Source organism: Adelges cooleyi, unplaced genomic scaffold (assembly GCF_023614345.1).
Source record: "Adelges cooleyi isolate 19-005CV unplaced genomic scaffold, UGA_ACOO_1.1 ACOO_flye_CR_arks_rails_tigmint_CR_PRNA_30, whole genome shotgun sequence".
In the NCBI taxonomy this organism is placed as follows: domain Eukaryota; kingdom Metazoa; phylum Arthropoda; class Insecta; order Hemiptera; family Adelgidae; genus Adelges; species Adelges cooleyi.
The window spans coordinates 1,474,930-1,490,414 of record NW_026095971.1 but is presented as its reverse complement, the minus strand read 5'-3'; the positions used below and the strand labels follow the sequence as shown (position 1 = coordinate 1,490,414).

Genomic DNA, 15,485 nt, shown 5'->3' with positions numbered 1-15,485 from the left:
GGGGAAAGCTTGTGCAGATTAAACCCACAGTAAATCATTCAAGCTCCACAAAATTCTAGTAAGAAAATCACTGGGCGGGCTACTTGTACATCGCTAGGGTTGCCTTTTTATTAGAGCTCGAAGTCGATTTGGAACGTCTAAGCTTCTCAAACTTCTGTCTATTTGCACTAATATTATTACTTATTGGATTGAGTCAACAAAATAGTTTAAGATGATATTTTGAACTCGTGATTAATTTAAGAATCTCTTGAAAAAACCGTCCCAGTCTTTTGGATTTAACGACTTGTACAGTTTTAATGATAGCCCGGAGGATCGTTTACGATTAATCACACTTACCGATGATCAGGATCAGCTGTAGTAGTACGAATATCGGTCCCATCTTCTCGCTAAGTCCGGTAGTTTTTTTCAATAGTTTTTTCGCAGGTAAATGTAAATATGATAGATAATATTACGAGATTCGTCGAACGATAATTGCGGAAATTTCGATGGTTTCGTTTGATTATTTAAAAAAAAAACAAATTTCACCGAATAAATTACGCCGGCTTACACGGCGGCCTGTGACAACGCCGGGTCGGACCGACAGCGACCGAAAACGTCATGTTATACTCACAATACTCGATTGCCGACGATTGAAAAACACATACACTCGCGCTTTTCCGGTAGTCCTCTTTTTTTGGTTTTGAAAGAGATATCGAACGGAACGCGATGAACACGGTGCTCGCGGTACCGGCCCGTTTTACACACTGCCGCGCGGTTGCAGAGCGGTCGGCAGCCGTTGGTTTGCCGTGTGCGTGCGTGCGTGCGTTCGGTATATACAGTCGGACCCGCCGCCGCTGCTCCCTTCGAAATCAAGTATTGACCCGAGAGAGTGCGTACATATATATATTATATATACCTATATACGTAGCGATGCTCGCGGCGCTATTATTTCTTTTTTTTTTTTTCGCTCTATAATAATATATAAGACTACCGCCGACTCATTTTTTTCCCATCTTCGTTGTCTTCATCTTGTACACGTCGCCTCCCCCATCGCGGTACTCATCAACCGACCCTTCCCCATTCACCTCGGTCCCTTAGCCCCGGCCGATCAGAGAAACGCGCCAAACCGGGTACCTACACGCACAATTGGATGTCGGAGAGGGTACCTGCGGACTACTAGCCGATCGACGGTCTAAACGTCCCGTCGATTAGCCACGCCGAATCTCGGGGGACACAAAATTTATTATAAAAAAAAAAAACCCCAAATATTGACAACCGCGGTTACGGTGGGGTTACCACAAAAGCCGTCTGCGCCTTTGCCGGACGGGGAAAAGGGATGGTTTAGGCGTAACAAAAATCCGCGGTATTTCCGCAAAAAGAGACTACAACGGGTATTCGCGACCACGAAGCTCTACTACCGCAAAAACACCAAAACATCTCACGTCCCACTACAAATTAATTTTAATTTTGCCAGAAACGCATACAACACTATTTATCAAAATAAACACAATTTTTTTAAGTTTGCTGGGAAGCGTAAGTGACGGTTTTCCAGCATATCTAAGACTTTGAACGGGCTAAAGAGCATACTAGAAAAAACATATCGTCGAGACAAATGGCTAATTAGACCAATCAGAAAGTTTTAATGTCCGTCCTCCACTGGACAAGAATTAAAATAATACCTTTCAGTCTTGTACAGCACAATATAAATACTTGAACTCATTAAAAACTTTGTTTTTTGTGTAATAAATAATTTTGGCATTTCTATGGATCTGCAAGTCCTTTTCTAATATTATAACTACTACGTTAATTTACCACTCTAACATTGCACTAATTTATAAATTATAAATCTAATGGAACGATGCTAATCAAATTGCATACTTCGGGGGCAAAAACTTTTTTTTTAGTATATATAATATATATTGTATTAAAAATATATTAATATATATTATATATTCTAAGTCAGGCGAGTTATTATGTATACTTATTTCATTAAGTTCGTTGAAACTAAATTTAATATTATTTAATTTATAATTTTTAAAATTTAAGTAGTTTACTTATTAGGTACTCCTTGTGTTTTGCCTAAATTTAATTTGTCATTACAAAAATATCCTACATCTACTAAAACTAACGAACATTGATAGTAAGTTATATAATGTTCAATCTTTCGTGTAATTAGCTTAATGATCAACTAAAAACACAAATGTAGAAGTAAATAATCGTGAACATTCATATTAAGTACGTATAAGCCCGGATTCGTTGTATAAAGAGATAGGCAAAAGTTTCCGGTACAAAAGATCAAAAGGCGATGATAAGACACACGGCAAACACATCATATAATATGTATAAGACAAGACGACGAGACGGTACGTTTTCAATATATTCAGATTAATTTCTGCTGAAGTAACGACTGCATTACAAGTGTGATTCTATCCAAATATGTGTGTATAAAAAAAAAACTCTCAGATACTCAGAAAGTCTAATACTTTTTCTTTTCTCTTTTTTTACCACACAAATCTTACAGCCTTACACCTACATTTATGCGTATAGTAGGTATATACGGTGTACAGACACGATGGCCTGTGCACATAATATTATTTAATACACGTCTTTATTGTTTTTTTAAGTATGTAAATGTCAGAAAGGTGTTTGATTAACGCATTGGGCTCGGAAAATATTTTACGGCTACTCCGTACCCTATTGTTGTTCTTTGTTGCGGCCAAATGTTTACCGAGGGTTAACACACACAAACTACCCATCATAGCGACGGCATTGGTTTAAACTTTAAATACATCATAGCACGGTTTGGTGTTTTACCGTCAGGTGTTTAAGCGGTTCCTTAAAGGTCAACCGAGAATGCTTTTAACGCGGTTTACGTTAATCGTTTTGCCGAACAGGCGCACAAAATCATTCCTGACTTATTAATAAAATACCAGAATATCATCATTGATTATTATTATGTAACGCTAATTTATTTTTGTTAGCAATACTCGCACGTGGCCTTGAATGTATTTTTTAAGTTTATGTTAAGTACTTCTTGCGGTTCAATATCGATTGGAATAATGTGTTTTGCATGAAAGCCTGGTTCGTTTATGCTTGCCGTAGCAGTAGTGATAATGTATCATGACTTACATGTCCAATAGGCATTAACTGTTTTGTCGGTGACCGTTGTGGGCGGATTTACCAGTACAAATATTGGTCGCTGTTTTATGATGTAATGTAATTTCCGGCGGACCTTCTTCTTGTCAATGAAACGCCATTCACCTAAGAAACGTTCAGCACTCACAGACAATACCTATTTGTATTAAAAAAAACCATTTATCAGCTAAGCATACACCATCATTTTTTATGGTTAAGTATACACAGTCATGACTGCATATTTTCTTATTTATTTTATATTTATAATACACACACATGCAAATATGTAAGTATACTAAATTTTAATATATTGTAAAATAATAATTCAATTCAAAATCGTTATAAAATTAGTTGAAAAAACAAATGCTAAAGAAATAAAATCATGTTTTTAAGAGCTAAAAAATCATTAATAATTTTAACGTGTGTTCGTACAAAATAATATTTCAAAAATACATTAAACATTTTTTGGCACTTACGAAGTACAAGCTTTACTTAAATGTTGATCATATAGAACTGTTACGAAAATATAATAGATACTGTACTACAGTAATTTCAATATTTATTTAACAACGTAGTTATTTTTGAATTAAATATATCTATTAAATTTTTGACAACCAATCTCTTACCTTAGAATTATTTTAATTTATATTTAGTGTCCAAAGTAATTTATTTAATTTTATAGCTAAACATTTCGCAATGTTATCCGATGTATTTTTTGTTGACTAGATCGGTGCCATGGATAGAATAATGATGCATTTTGCTTAAAAAAGAATTGTTTCCAATCCCGTTTACAATCAATTAGTAACAATGAATTTAAGTTGAAGCTATTGTTATTTATTCCATAAATGAGGCACATGGCCTCAGAAAATCTTATCGCAAAAATATATTGTTTCAAGAAAAAGCAAATTCTATCATTTAGTGGATACATTTTTTTTAGGGTTTGGTTTTCAAATATTATATCTTTCTAAAATGTTTAATAATGTGATAAAACAAAATTTAATTTGTTGTGGGTTAAGTTTTTTTAGCGCTATGCGCTTCAAATATTTTAAATAAATACTTTAGTAATACTTGCGGCTTTCATAAATAATTTTGAAGAAGGTAATTTTAGTAGTTCACGTTCTGTTATCAAGATGTTGTATAAAATATAATCAATTAGTAAAATAAATAAACTATTTTCTTTCAAAAGAGGTTTTAAATTTGATTATATTTTTTGTGAATTTTAAGCGATTAGTACCATTTAATAATTAATTTAACTTAAGGTACTCGGTTATATCCTAGGTATACAAAAACTAAGTTAGTTAATCATATTAAGGTGGTTAAAATTTAACAGTTCAGCAAAAACTATTCTCAGAAGGTTTTATTTTAACTGTTAAGAGATTAGTAGCTGTTTTAAAACTTGAAGAATAAAACAAACTTTTAAAATAATAATAAATTATAATTAAGTAGTTATATAATTTTTCTCACGGTAAATTATTATTTTTCTTACAACATTTAAGAACTCAATTCAACAGTATAATTAATAAAACAACTCTTATCCTATATTCCCAAAAACCACCTTGAGATTAAATTGTATTTTCTAGCTAATAATTAATAAGTGGTCTTATAGGATTTCCATTCATGTTTTATTTATGAGCCCACGTGGGTACACTAAAAAATTATACCCAATTTATTATGACTTTTATTAACAATATTTAAATATGACTTTATTTATTAATAGTAGTTGTTTTTTTTAGATAAAGGATAACTTTATTATTGATTTAGCTATCATGGCTAAATTTAATTCGTTTTTGGCGATTAAGAACTGGAGAATTACTAAAAAGGAACGCGTTCAAGGAATTTAAAAAAATAAGATCAAATATTTGTTTAGTTTGTTTTTTTAAGCCATTGGCTTTTATAACCGTGAAAAGTAAAAAATTCTCCACTTTATATTGCTTACGTCTCTATTTTCTGTCCTTTTTTTAAAACATTTTTTACAGTCCATTTTGATATTATTATAAGGCTTTAGTGCGATTTGTAAACAATATACGTATACAAAAAAATATTTTGTCTTACCCATATATTAATATTAATAATAAAAATTTAATATTATAATAATTCTCTGTGATCTTTTTCAAACTAATAATTTGTCTCAACTTTAATATATTAATATAACATGTATTGCAATGTATTTGCTTTCTGTTTTATTTTAACAATAAAATAATAATGTATTGAAGTTATATATTTATAGTTATTTTTATTGAACGGCAATCAAGTTTTTAAAATACTACTTTTATATGATATTGAATGACATTTGGAAAAGAGGTTCTCCTTGTCTTCACGATTACAATATTGATATCATATGTGTAATACGATATCGATGCTTATTGGTAAACATCTTTAATAGCTTTATTGGCAATATACACTTATAGTTTAATAAGCTATTTATAAAATGACGAAGCTGCGTTTGAATTGTAACAGGAGTCAGGAAATTGCACAACTCTTCCTTTCTGATAAATGTAAGTAATTATTGTATTTCTTAAGCGTCAAGTTGTTTATAACGTTAATTATAATATGGCGTTGATTAAATTGTAGCCTGACCAAAAATATTTGGACTGATGTAATAGGTACACTCTTTATTTTAAATAAATCAAGTTTGTCCCCTTTAAAATACCCATACCAATCATTTATCCCATCTCCGTCTCCATTGATCAAAACATCCCTCCAAATCCTGAGAAGTTAGGTTCTTCAGTTGCCTCAATGACGGGTTCCACGTCGTCCTTTCCATGGGCATTTTGTACTTAAGAAATAAAAAAAACGTACAAGGCCCTTGTACATTTGTTACATTTGTCTTGTTATATTTACCCTTGAAACAATCATCTCCTCAATTTTTGACCGTGACCAAATTTGCGAGGAGAGGATTGTGGGTCTTAATTTTTGGACCAACTATGTATATATTTAAATATTAATAACTTAATTAAGGTAGATAACATACACTGAATAAATACGTTAATTAAACACTTATTCATGTTTATTGATCTATTTAATAAAAATTAATTAATTATATAACTATATTGAATTATTTATAGATGCAAGTTTAGTTGAAATTTGATGATTGTTAAAAATGTTTATTATTTGAATCATATCATTTTAGCTATAGTGAATGTTTGATAATCTTCCATGTTATCTAATAATATTTTTATTTTAATTATAAAGTAATATAGAGGAGTCCTTGCTACTAATAAATCTTGTACTTAGATTCATTATTATTATAATCTTTTACATTTATGATTTATGTGAGGAAGCGACAGTCACACCATAGACTACAAAATGCGAACACCGTCAGCACAATCACATATTATATTGTGTATTTAACTAAACTGAACTTATTGAATTCATTATCCCGTCGAAACTCTATAATGTAATTAATACATTTCTTTCCTGAAACAAATAATATTCGGTTTATATGTCGTAGAACTATATAAAAGTATGTGGTTTATTAAAAACACCTTTTTTTTTATAATCTGCAGCCAAAATAGGAGCGACTACTAAACTATGTAATTTTAAAACGGCAGTGGAAATTAATTATCTTTTTATAGAACAATATAAAATGGCTAAATTGCATGTTGTATAAAAGTATGCAGCATCCTAAACAATATAAAATACTTATTAAATTATAGTATACTGCGAAAGTCTCTCCGAGACATAAATATAGTTTTTGGAACGTAACTAAGGTATAAATTATAACTAACACGTTTAATTTACTCGATACGGAGATCTTAAAAAATCTCAACAAGAAATACTAATAACAATTGAATATTTGAGTTAACTATATTTTATGCACTGTTGTGTATATTTGAGCTCTGCCCGTAAATGATTAAATACATAAATAACTGTTTACTACATCTCACAGTAATACAAATATTTGTAATGTTTATATTACTCAATATAAAATTAATTAGAATTAATTTTTGATATTTTATTATTTATTCCAAAAACTAAGCAGTTATTAGTTAATTTTTTCAAATTCATAACCACCTAATAATTATGCTATTATAATATTACTATTCAACTGGTTAGTGATTTGCTATTAAGAGTAACATTAAATGAAAAAATTACTTTTTACTTGTCATGTTGCCCCTGACTCGTTGTGTCATGGGTATGTTTATTATTGAACATCAATATCACAATTGTATATTATGCAAGCATTAATTAATTTATTTATTTATACACCACGGGGTAAAAACTAATTTCGCCGACTATTAAAAAAAAAGGGTTTGTATTTTGTATATTCATACTTACTCGAGTAAGTAGTGCACAAAGTGTTGAAATTATGTATGGTAATTGTATTTTCTTCGAGAAAAAAGTAATAAAATTCACTTTCTGCAAAAAAGTTGACCGTGTCTATTTTTTAGTCTTTTCAACCACAATTTATATTTATCTCTAATAATGTGTACCGCACTCAGCAAATAATATATGTGTATTTTATTAATTATGTCAAATACTTTTGTTGTAACTAGGACGCATACCTGTATGTTACAAATTACAATGATCTTTCCAAATCATACATTTTCTAAATATGCATACATTGTATAATAAATAATATGTACTTATGTTTGTAACCGTTGAGGCTTGACGTATAAAATACATTGTAAATAAAAAAGAAGACGATTTTTAGTTCCTACTAACAGTAGGTATTTTACGTTTTCATTATATTATGAATTATGGTATATTAGAATTAGATGTTAAACTTTTCTTTTGATTTTAACCCCACCGGATTCCAATAACGGACGATCAATTGTAAAAATGAACTACATTAGTACATATTATAGATATTTTCTACCAAAAAACTAAAACTGACCTGAGTAGAAGAAAACTAAGTAAAAACTAATACTGTTCAACGAACTAACAGGGCCATATTTTCTATTAGACAAGCTAGGCACTATGGCTTTCAATGGCCTCAATTACAATACACACTCTTTATGGCAATTATTGTTTTTGTGAACAATTTTTTGAAAACAATTTATTTACGTAACAAACTAAAGAGAACATATTTTTTAGAATAAATTATTCAAAATATTTAAGTTGCAGTTTTCCTTATTGTATACCTAACAAAATAATAAAAACTCATTTTTTATGACTTTGATAGTCGAAACATAGGATCAATATTGCCTGTAATAATTATTTCAATTGTAAATTTTCAATTTAAAAATAAACAATAAATCTATTATTTGTTTTTATTTATTTAATGAACATCCGAAGTTAATAGGTACAGTTCGCTAAAAACTATAAGTGAAAAATAATAAAATAAAACACAAATACAATACATAAAAAAACAATAATTAACCGTTAGAATGATATCTATAATAATATTACTAGTTGTGTGAAAAATGTCATATAATTATTACAAGAGGCTCATGTCCTGTTCATGGGTTGGATTATCGATCGATTTTTAGAGTTATAGGAAGGAAAAGCTACACTAATTAGACAAAATAGAAAATAAATATAAAAAAACCTATTTTTTTTAATACGCTGTCTGGAGTTGCTATGTGCTTTTTAAAAATATTGGGTTTGAAATTAGAAATAATATAAGTACTTTAATGGGTCAGCCGTGTTGGTAAAAATCAAGCATTATTTTTGTGGCGGCTACCATTTCAAAAAAAATCAATATTATTTGTCAATCAAGTGATTCCTAGTGGTAGTAGTAATATAATAGGGAACGGGAAAAACGGGGATTAATTTCTATTTAATTTATGGAAAGGGACCCCGAAAGATATTTTGCTTTAAGGTTCAATATGTCTAAATTAAAGCCTGCGCACCATCGTAAAAAACCATAACAGTAGTATATTATTCCGATAGAACATCGTCGCCCGAGGCAAAAATCACTGTTCAACTATAACCAGCTTGTATAGCCATTTATAGAATAAACTTGTGCGGGGAAAAAATCTTTCCCCTCGAGGTCCAATCTTAGGCATCGTATATGTTTTGTTGAACAAACGCAAGATTATTCGAGTAATTCAATAAGTTTTTATGCCGTTTCGGTTAAACAGAAATCAAACTGACCCGGGACCAATTTGATTTCCGACCAAACCCTCCGTGTATGATAATATAATAATAATAATAATAACACAGCACACAGTATAGTATTCAGTTAAATCAAATTAAATTCGTTTTTTTTTTTTACATTTCCAGTTTTACCCAATCATTACACGGATTTACCGTGTATTGATTCGACTTTCGTTTATCATAATAGTTTTATCGCTATTGAATCCAGTAATGCAAAAACGGTTATATATATATATATACGGTTTACAAAAAGAATATAGATGTCACTGTCTTTAAGCATTAAAAACCTGGAATATTATTACGAAATAAATGTATAATTAAATATTGTTTCATCTAAAAACTTTGTTGTTAGCATTTTTTTAAAATAAAATATGACAATAACAGAATTATGTCCTCATTGGATCATGGATATATCATACATGTTTGTGCATAATCCTTTGCTCATCTATAGCGTCGCATATTCCGTGAGTTGACGTGACGCTAATTATGGAATGACCTTCAGCCCAAAAACTTATCCATGTTAATACATGTTCATTTATTGTATGAACATTTTTTTTTTTTAAAACGAAAGGTTTAAATAATTAATGTGATCTCACACGGGTTTGTACTTTTTTCAAAAATGTATGAAAAACTGTAAGAGTTAAGACCAAGTGCAGTTAAAATAAGTATTCAATGATCAAATATTGTTTGTGAAAAAACGTTGTGTTTTGATAAAATTGTCACTTATATCTTTTTGGTTTTCATCAGTCATCACTTCGTATTATGCATAGTAATTATTGTTGCTGTTTAAATAAAATCGAATAAAAAAAAAAAAATTATTATTGCCAATTGTTCTGAGTATTGGTACTCACATTATTACTGCTCGACACTCGAATCTCAACTCTTGTAAAATATGCTGGAAACACTGAACTGCCGTTTGCCATGTCTTGAATAACAAACAGAGAATCCGGAGAAGAACATTTGATTGCTCGCAAATTATTTTGCCAGTTGCTAGGCATTTTCTCATAAATATTCTTAAATATTTAATACTGTTAAAAATGTGATGTTTTATTGTAATTATTTTTTTTAAATCTTTTGATCGATACTACAGTGTGTATAAATAAATATCCGGAAACGATTTTACGCCCACGTATTATTATGGTACGTTTTTCATTATGCTTTCGGTCGGCCTGCATCCGCTTGTTTTTTATTTTAATGACTACAAAGTACTATAATCTCGTTTTTTTTCATGACCGCAGGGAAAATCATTTTGCCTCCCTATTATTTTTAATGAAAAAAATTACAAAAAAAAAAGAAACGGATACGGGTTGACAGGCAACCCACCCTCGTAGCAGCAACTGATTATTTTCGGCATACCTGTCGGAAAGTTTTGTTTTAATTTCAATTGTGCACGCCTGTCCTATACAAAATGTTAATGGTATTCAGGTTTAGCGATTCACGTTTATGAGTACCAAAATATGTCTTGGGGTCGCATAACATAATATACTTTTTACAAAATTGTCAAAGCTACAACTGATTTATTCAGTTGTATGTTTATACCATTCGTAGCTCGAATTAGATTGGGTACATGCTGAAAAGACGTCCAATAATTTGGTTACGTACATTTTAAAATTAATGTAAAACATATTTTATACTATCAGAGGACAGAGTCGGTCTGGCACCTAAAAAACTCAAAATACTTTTCCAAAAGGCCCCATTGAAAAAAAGTGTTCTCAGAAATGACACTGCTACTTTACCAAAACTATTACAAATATATTTTAATTAAATAATGTTAGTTACCAAATCAATTAGGTTTAATGGCACCTATGTATTGTATGTGAAGAACTATTAATTATTTGTCTAATAGTTTAAGATTTAAGTGCATAAGTGGGATAGATATAGTATTATAGTTTATGTAATACTTAAGTTGGTAAATCATTATAACCAGACGACGGTTTGAATCGGATTAAATCGGCTTTTATTTTATGCCAAAAAAGGATGTTCGATCTTAATAAGTTTTATGCAATGAGCACTGAAACGTATTGGTGTATATCTACAATGAATAATATACGAATCGAACAATGAGATCCCGTTAATCAACTTGAGTACCGCAGAAGTTATTATACCTAGACTTCAAAGTTAAAACTATGGTTTCGAATACATGGTTACATACACTGACGACATAAATAAACACTATGTATGTATTTACTTGTTTAATAAAGATGAAACAAATATTTTTGGTGGTAAATTTATGAAAAAAACACCTCTGTAATGACCTAAATTATTAATTAGTAGTTCAATAAAAAATAATAACTAATGAACATGTAATTCGAAAAGACGATATTGAGTAATCGAACTAGCTATACGTTATTATTTTTTGATTATAAAAGAGTTTTAACATACAATAGACGCCATTCGTTGTAGCAACCATTTGATGTTTAGTATTAATCTATTTTATCTCAATATACTACCTCATACATCTAAACAAATAAATTACACTAATGCAATTTATTATAGTGTTGTTTTATTACTATTTTTTACGGTAAATATGTATGTATAACTAATAAAACCAATAGTAATCAAACTAATATTCGAAACAATATCGAAAATTAAAGTTTAAATGTTAATAAGTTTACTGGGAACCAAATTTATTGTTCCTTTTTATAATTAAAATATAAAGTAATAATTTAGGAACCTAACAGTTAGGATATTCACGATAAAATAATTACAACTGTGTAATAACAATCAAATTCGGTGGACTAATATTTTATAACTTCCTAAAAGTATACGTTTAAATCAAATAAAAACTGTTTGTATAAATAAAACAAATACATTAATTTTTTTAATAAAATATTTTTTCATAACTGTGTTATTCTGTACTGAATTGGTTTGGACTTGGATTATTTGCGTGACTAGTCGTTTCAGTTATAATAAATTTGAGTCAATGTTGATTGAACAAAAATCATTACTTGCAATACCACCGCCAACAATACACTATTATTACAATGCGTGCCGAATTTATAAAACTAATTTTGAAGAGGATGGTTATTATAAAAGGAAAGTCTCATTGTGTGAAGGGATGAATCGTATACAAAAACCAAAATTAAAATGAAGGCGAAAGGCATGTTTTCATTGTGGCGTGCGGCGAGTACGTGTGACAAAACATGAGTAATATTCGTAATAACATTAGGGGATGCTGCCTTGGGGAGAGTGGACTGTTGCAAGTTCCACCGAGAGACATATTTTGAGTCATCGTCATTGGTTTGGTGTTGCGAAGGGCGGATAAGCTTAAGTGGAACATATCACATTATTTCCATTTATCACACAACACAAAAGGGTGCATATTAATACAATTACGAGCGCAGAAGAGACCAATATAATGATTTATGTATAATTATTTTTTTTTTTTCCCAATTCAAGCATAATACATCAAACCAAAACTTATAGCTTAGCGTAAATTATGAAAAACAATTTATCTTTTGGTGAATTTGTTTTTTTATTAGCTTTTAAAGATATAAACGAAAAAACAAAAGTCAGACACTAAACTTGTTTCATTACACGTCGGAACTTTCAACTTTCTATAAAACGATATATTGGACCAACTTGGTCTAAATTATTGTAAAACCGATAATAATCGTTTGGCCTCCTATGTGAGAACCCCGGATTGTAGTTATATATAGGTACCACTGTGTGAACAAAGATAATAATGTCTACGCTGTACATTATTATTTTTAAACACTATTAATTAAGCATTTAGCACGCAAAATCTGTGGGACCGTCGCTGCTTGTCAATGATATTAGAAGTTGAGGCATTTTATTACAATAAAAAAAGTTTTATAATATTTTATTATAAACACGTTAAAAAATACTTGTAATTACACAAGTATTAAATGAAATAATTACTTTGGTTTTTGTGTTTTACAGTTTTTAAAAAAAGACACCATTGTCAGAACATATGCAATAAAAACTAAGTGTAAGAATTAAGAAAAAATAACTCAAATCTAATTTGTAAAGAAAATTTAATAATGAAATATAATAAACTATTAATAAAATACCTGTAACATCTGATTTCATAATTAACAGTTGTGAAGCAACATAGGAGACACTGAGAGAGTCTATAGACTTAATAGAAAACAGAATAGGATGATTTTTTGATAAGAAAAAAATATATTGTAGGTAACATTTTTAAAAAAAAAAAAAAGTATTTACAAATAATAAAAATGTTAATTAACAAACAAAATATGAAATTTCATAGACTACATATGACTTAACATTAATTTTGTATTACAATATTAGGATTCTCATTATTTCTTAAATTCATCATTTGTTTTCTTGCTTCAAAACATAAAATACCAATTGCTGTAGCGGAGTTTAGACTCTCGACACTATTCAAAAGAGGTATATAAGTTCGAATGCCTTGACGACTTTCGGCAAACTGATAGCCTTCATCACTTAACCCTTCTGTTTCACCGCCAACTATTAATATTAATGGTGTAGATTTACAAAAATCTACGTTGTCATAAGAAATTAAAGGTAATGGTGTAGATGTAACTTTTCTAAATACATTTAAATCTGCATCATTTTTGTCTCCTTGAACTATATTACAATTATTATCAGCCAAACATACATGACCTTTAATATTGTTTAATGAACTCCACTCGACTTCTGATAATATTTTCATTCTAAAATGCGCTCCACACGCTGATCTTAACACTTTATCGCCCCACAAGTCTGTACAGCCTACGGAATGTAATGTACATAATATAAATAAATATTATAATTAAAATAAATTAGATAAATCAATACTAATTTTACCTTTTATTAAAATAATTTGTGAAGCTCCAACAGCGGTGACAGTTCTTAAAATGGATCCTAAATTCCCAGGTTCACGGATGTTGTCACAAACAATTGTTATCGGAAACAATTCTTTTGGAGTATCAATTTCAAACTTTGGCATTTCAAAAATTCCTATTTATAAATAATTAAAATATTATTATGATTAGTTTTTATTAAAAGAAAATATGCATTACCCATTATCCCTTGTGTAGTTGTAGTGTTTGAAAATAATTGCATCATATTATATGGCGTTTTGTAAAATATTGTATCCGATACTGGTAGGTCACGTAACTCTTCAGGTAAGTATAAATGTTCTAAGACTCTCTTTTGACTGAAAAATATTTGCTTCGGTTTAACTCCAACATTCAGTGCATCTTGAATTAAACGCTTTCCTTCTAAGAGTATGCTAGTTTTTTTTTGACGTTTTTTCTTGTTCTTAGTGTCCATTATTGCTTGGCTAAAATAAATAAAAGGAACATAGAAAAAAAGTGACTTTGGGAAAAGTTATTCTTATAATAGTGAGTATTTCAAGAAAAATAAAAATCGAATATATATATATTTATATTTGTTTTAAATTCCTTTTAACTGATATGGACACACCTCTAACAAGAACCTCCTTAATGTACTTCTTTTATTTTTTAGATAAAATGTTATATTTTATACTTATTATTACAGTGTACTATGTCAAGAGGCAATACACAGGTAAGCAGCTCGCTTAGGTATTTATTGTTTCATAAATAGAAATATATTTTAAACAAATAATTCGCTAAGCCATAATAATGTCTGCTATGGAAAGTAGTATGTTTTGTTATATCACATTATGTAGCATTTATATTATACTTATACTTTTAGGTCTCTAATGATGAAAACTACTGCGTTTTACTCTTGGCCACTAAAAGTAATACGTTTGGCCCTACAAGAGTTTTAAATAGGCAAAAAGTATTGCTTTTGTAGGGCAAATATAATTCATTAGTTTTTGTACTGGCATGAATAATATTTATTCATAACTTACGACTACCAAAAAGAATTGGAAATTGGAACATAACAATGTAAACCAATGACCGCAATGTAACAACTTTAAACTAGAGATTACAATTTTGAAAATATTTAAACATACTTGTTTAGTTTAGGAGGTAAGTACAAACCTTAATATAGGACTGGTTTCCTTAAGTATGACATAAGCCGGAAATCCACTATCATCTTTTTCCACGGCTCCTAACACTCCGCTGCGGGCATGAGGTTTTAGCTTTCTTACGGTTTCCATTGGCCGTTTGAGTTCTGTCGAGTAAGTTCTTCCTGCATTGAGCATGATCATTCGAAAATTAGCCGAAAAACAGCAGCACAGCGTTTTCATTGTTGCAGAAATACAAAATAGACTAAAAAATTTATTTAAGTAAGGTTTCTAATGAAGATAAAACAAATTAATACTTAATATTAATTACGTTAGTAAAATAAAAAATATTATGTTTATTTTATAATTTATTATCAAAAGTTGTGGTCTGCAATAATTTATA

General features: G+C 29.6%; 2 protein-coding genes across 2 annotated transcripts in view; both read right to left on the bottom strand.

Annotated features, from left to right (window-relative positions):
* LOC126838376 (transmembrane protein 132E) overlaps window positions 1-731 on the bottom strand; it is a 46,379-nt gene extending 45,648 nt beyond the window's left edge. Inside the window, exon 1 of the mRNA XM_050572740.1 lies at window positions 337-731. Coding sequence (XP_050428697.1) covers window positions 337-379 — 43 coding nt within the window. The 5' untranslated portion in view covers window positions 380-731. The remainder of the gene's footprint in view (window positions 1-336) is intronic.
* A 12,608-nt stretch (window positions 732-13,339) lies between these two features.
* LOC126837913 (rRNA methyltransferase 3, mitochondrial) lies at window positions 13,340-15,475 on the bottom strand. The gene is made up of 4 exons (XM_050571895.1): window positions 15,117-15,475; window positions 14,166-14,428; window positions 13,951-14,103; window positions 13,340-13,875 (listed from the first exon to the last, which is right to left on the bottom strand). The coding sequence occupies exons 1-4, from the start codon at window positions 15,323-15,325 to the stop codon at window positions 13,409-13,411; spliced, it is 1,092 nt and encodes a 363-aa protein (XP_050427852.1). The 5' UTR covers window positions 15,326-15,475; the 3' UTR covers window positions 13,340-13,408.
* Window positions 15,476-15,485: the final 10 nt, after the last annotated feature.

Bases quoted from the DNA above. Each gene is read 5' to 3' on its own strand.
- LOC126837913 (XM_050571895.1), bottom strand. From the start codon at position 15,325: ATGAAAACGCTGTGCTGCTGTTTTTCGGCTAATTTTCGAATGATCATG. The intron at 14,104-14,165 runs GTAATGCATATT...ATTTATAAATAG, and splicing joins AACTACACAAGGGATAATGG to GAATTTTTGAAATGCCAAAG. The intron at 13,876-13,950 runs GTAAAATTAGTA...TACATTCCGTAG, and splicing joins ACAAATTATTTTAATAAAAG to GCTGTACAGACTTGTGGGGC.